The sequence below is a fragment of the Nematolebias whitei genome, chromosome 6 (genome assembly GCF_014905685.2).
Source record: "Nematolebias whitei isolate Nwh7 chromosome 6, NemWhi1, whole genome shotgun sequence".
In the NCBI taxonomy this organism is placed as follows: Eukaryota; Metazoa; Chordata; class Actinopteri; order Cyprinodontiformes; family Rivulidae; genus Nematolebias; species Nematolebias whitei.
In genome coordinates, this window is record NC_056503.1 from 5,535,297 (window position 1) to 5,537,089 (window position 1,793).

Consider the following 1,793-nt stretch of genomic DNA (forward strand, 5'->3'; position numbering starts at 1 on the left):
TGGATGGATGCATGGATGGATGGATGGATGGATGGGTGGATGGTTGGATAGATGGATGGATGGATGCATGGATGGTTGGATAGATGGATGGATGGATGGATGGATGGATGGATGGGTGGATGGATGCATGGATGGATGGATATTCCCTATCCCATGACAGCACCATGTTGATGTTTTGCCCTCCAGGTGTTGTGTCTGCAGCTCCCTCTTCTTCCTCAGCCAGGCCTGTGTAGTTTGTGCAGATGTTGTTAAACTGTCTTTAATCAAACACCGACACACACATCTGGTCAGGACCACCTGCAGTAATGTCTTCTAACAACATGGGGTCGTTCAGCCATTAGCAGCACAGTGAACGTGCTGTCTGTGTCTTCAGGCATCAGAACATCTGCGGAAGATGTGCATGCAGAACATGGTGTGGAGCTACTGCAAGAACATAAATCCTGAGTGGAAACACCAGGTGAGAAATGTCCCGCCGCTGCTCCAGATGTGCACTTTCAATTCAGAGGTTTCTTCATTCACATCAGTCTTCTTTCTGCTTTGAATAGTTGGAGCAGAAAATGATTGCCAGTGAGATTTTCAAGGACAAGAAGGACAACTACCCACAGAGCGTGCCCAAGCTGTTCGTCAACACCAGGCTCAGTAAGACATCTTTTCCATCACAGCTGTTCTTGTTGCGTGCTTTCATATCATTTGGTATATTTGCTCCTGATCAGATGGAGAGGACCTCAACCCAAAGGTGATGCAGGCTCTGGGGAGTGACAAAATGAAGGTCAGTGAAGCTTTGATGGTTGTACGTGGGTCAGCCCGAGCACTGTGCTCATACGTATCATTTCTACTCGCAGTACGCAGTGCCGGTCGTCAAGTATGACAGGAAGGGCTACAAGCCTCGGCCCCGCCAGCTGCTGCTCACCGCCAACAGTGCTGTCATCATCGAGGAGGGCAAACTCAAGCAGCGCATTGACTACGGAGCCCTGAACGGTCCGAGGTTAACACAAGAGAAGTGTTTTGGCTCGAGTCTCTTGTAGCTGATCTGCTCACTCGTCCACTTTTCCTCTTCAGGCGTCTCCGTGAGCTCCCTCAGCGATGGCTTGTTTGTTCTGCACGTGCCCAGTGACGACAACAAACAAAAGGTGGAGCTCAAGACAACACACTAACGGTTTTCATGCAGCCTTGTGTTCACCGTGTCTGTCCGGCTGTCTCCCAGGGCGACGTCATTCTGCAGAGTGACCACGTGATTGAAACTTTGACCAAGATCGCCATCTGTGCTGACAAAGTTAACAGCATCAACATCAACCAGGGCAGGTGAGCAGACACCAGTACACCCGGTATGGATGTGTGTTCACACCACGGACTGTTTAAAAAAGACCAGTGTCCTTGTCAGGGGCGGTCCTAGACTGTTTGGTGCCCTGAGCAAACAACCCCTCCGGTGCCCCTCCCTCCCCCGAGTCCGCATCTCCACCCTCTGGGATGCGGACTCGCGCCACCGTGACATATTTATATTACCTTGTACCATAATAGACACACTCAAAATGTCTGAATATTTTATTTGAAAAACTTGAAATGGAAGAATCTAGAATACTGTAAACAGAGTAAGACACATAAATACTGTACACCATGAATTTATACAGTACAAAAACCTCGTCTGTCCCTGCTTTGTCTCTCCAGTATAAAGTTTATGGTGGCTCAAGGGAAGGAAGGGATCATAGACTTCACGGCCGGATCACAGCTGCTCGTGGCCAAGGCTAAGAATGGACACCTGTCTGTGGTGAGTGGACAGCGCTCTACACACATTA

At 49.3% G+C, this 1,793-nt stretch overlaps 1 protein-coding gene across 1 annotated transcript in view; it reads left to right on the forward strand.

Moving 5' to 3' along the window:
• LOC119411075 (unconventional myosin-Ic) overlaps positions 1–1,765 on the forward strand; it is a gene marked incomplete at both ends in the record, with an annotated part of 2,619 nt that extends 854 nt beyond the window's left edge. The window contains 7 exon segments of the mRNA XM_037677998.1: positions 374–457; positions 546–639; positions 714–769; positions 843–978; positions 1,060–1,130; positions 1,205–1,302; positions 1,666–1,765. Of these exon segments, the coding sequence (XP_037533926.1) occupies positions 374–457; positions 546–639; positions 714–769; positions 843–978; positions 1,060–1,130; positions 1,205–1,302; positions 1,666–1,765 (639 nt within the window).
• Positions 1,766–1,793: the final 28 nt, after the last annotated feature.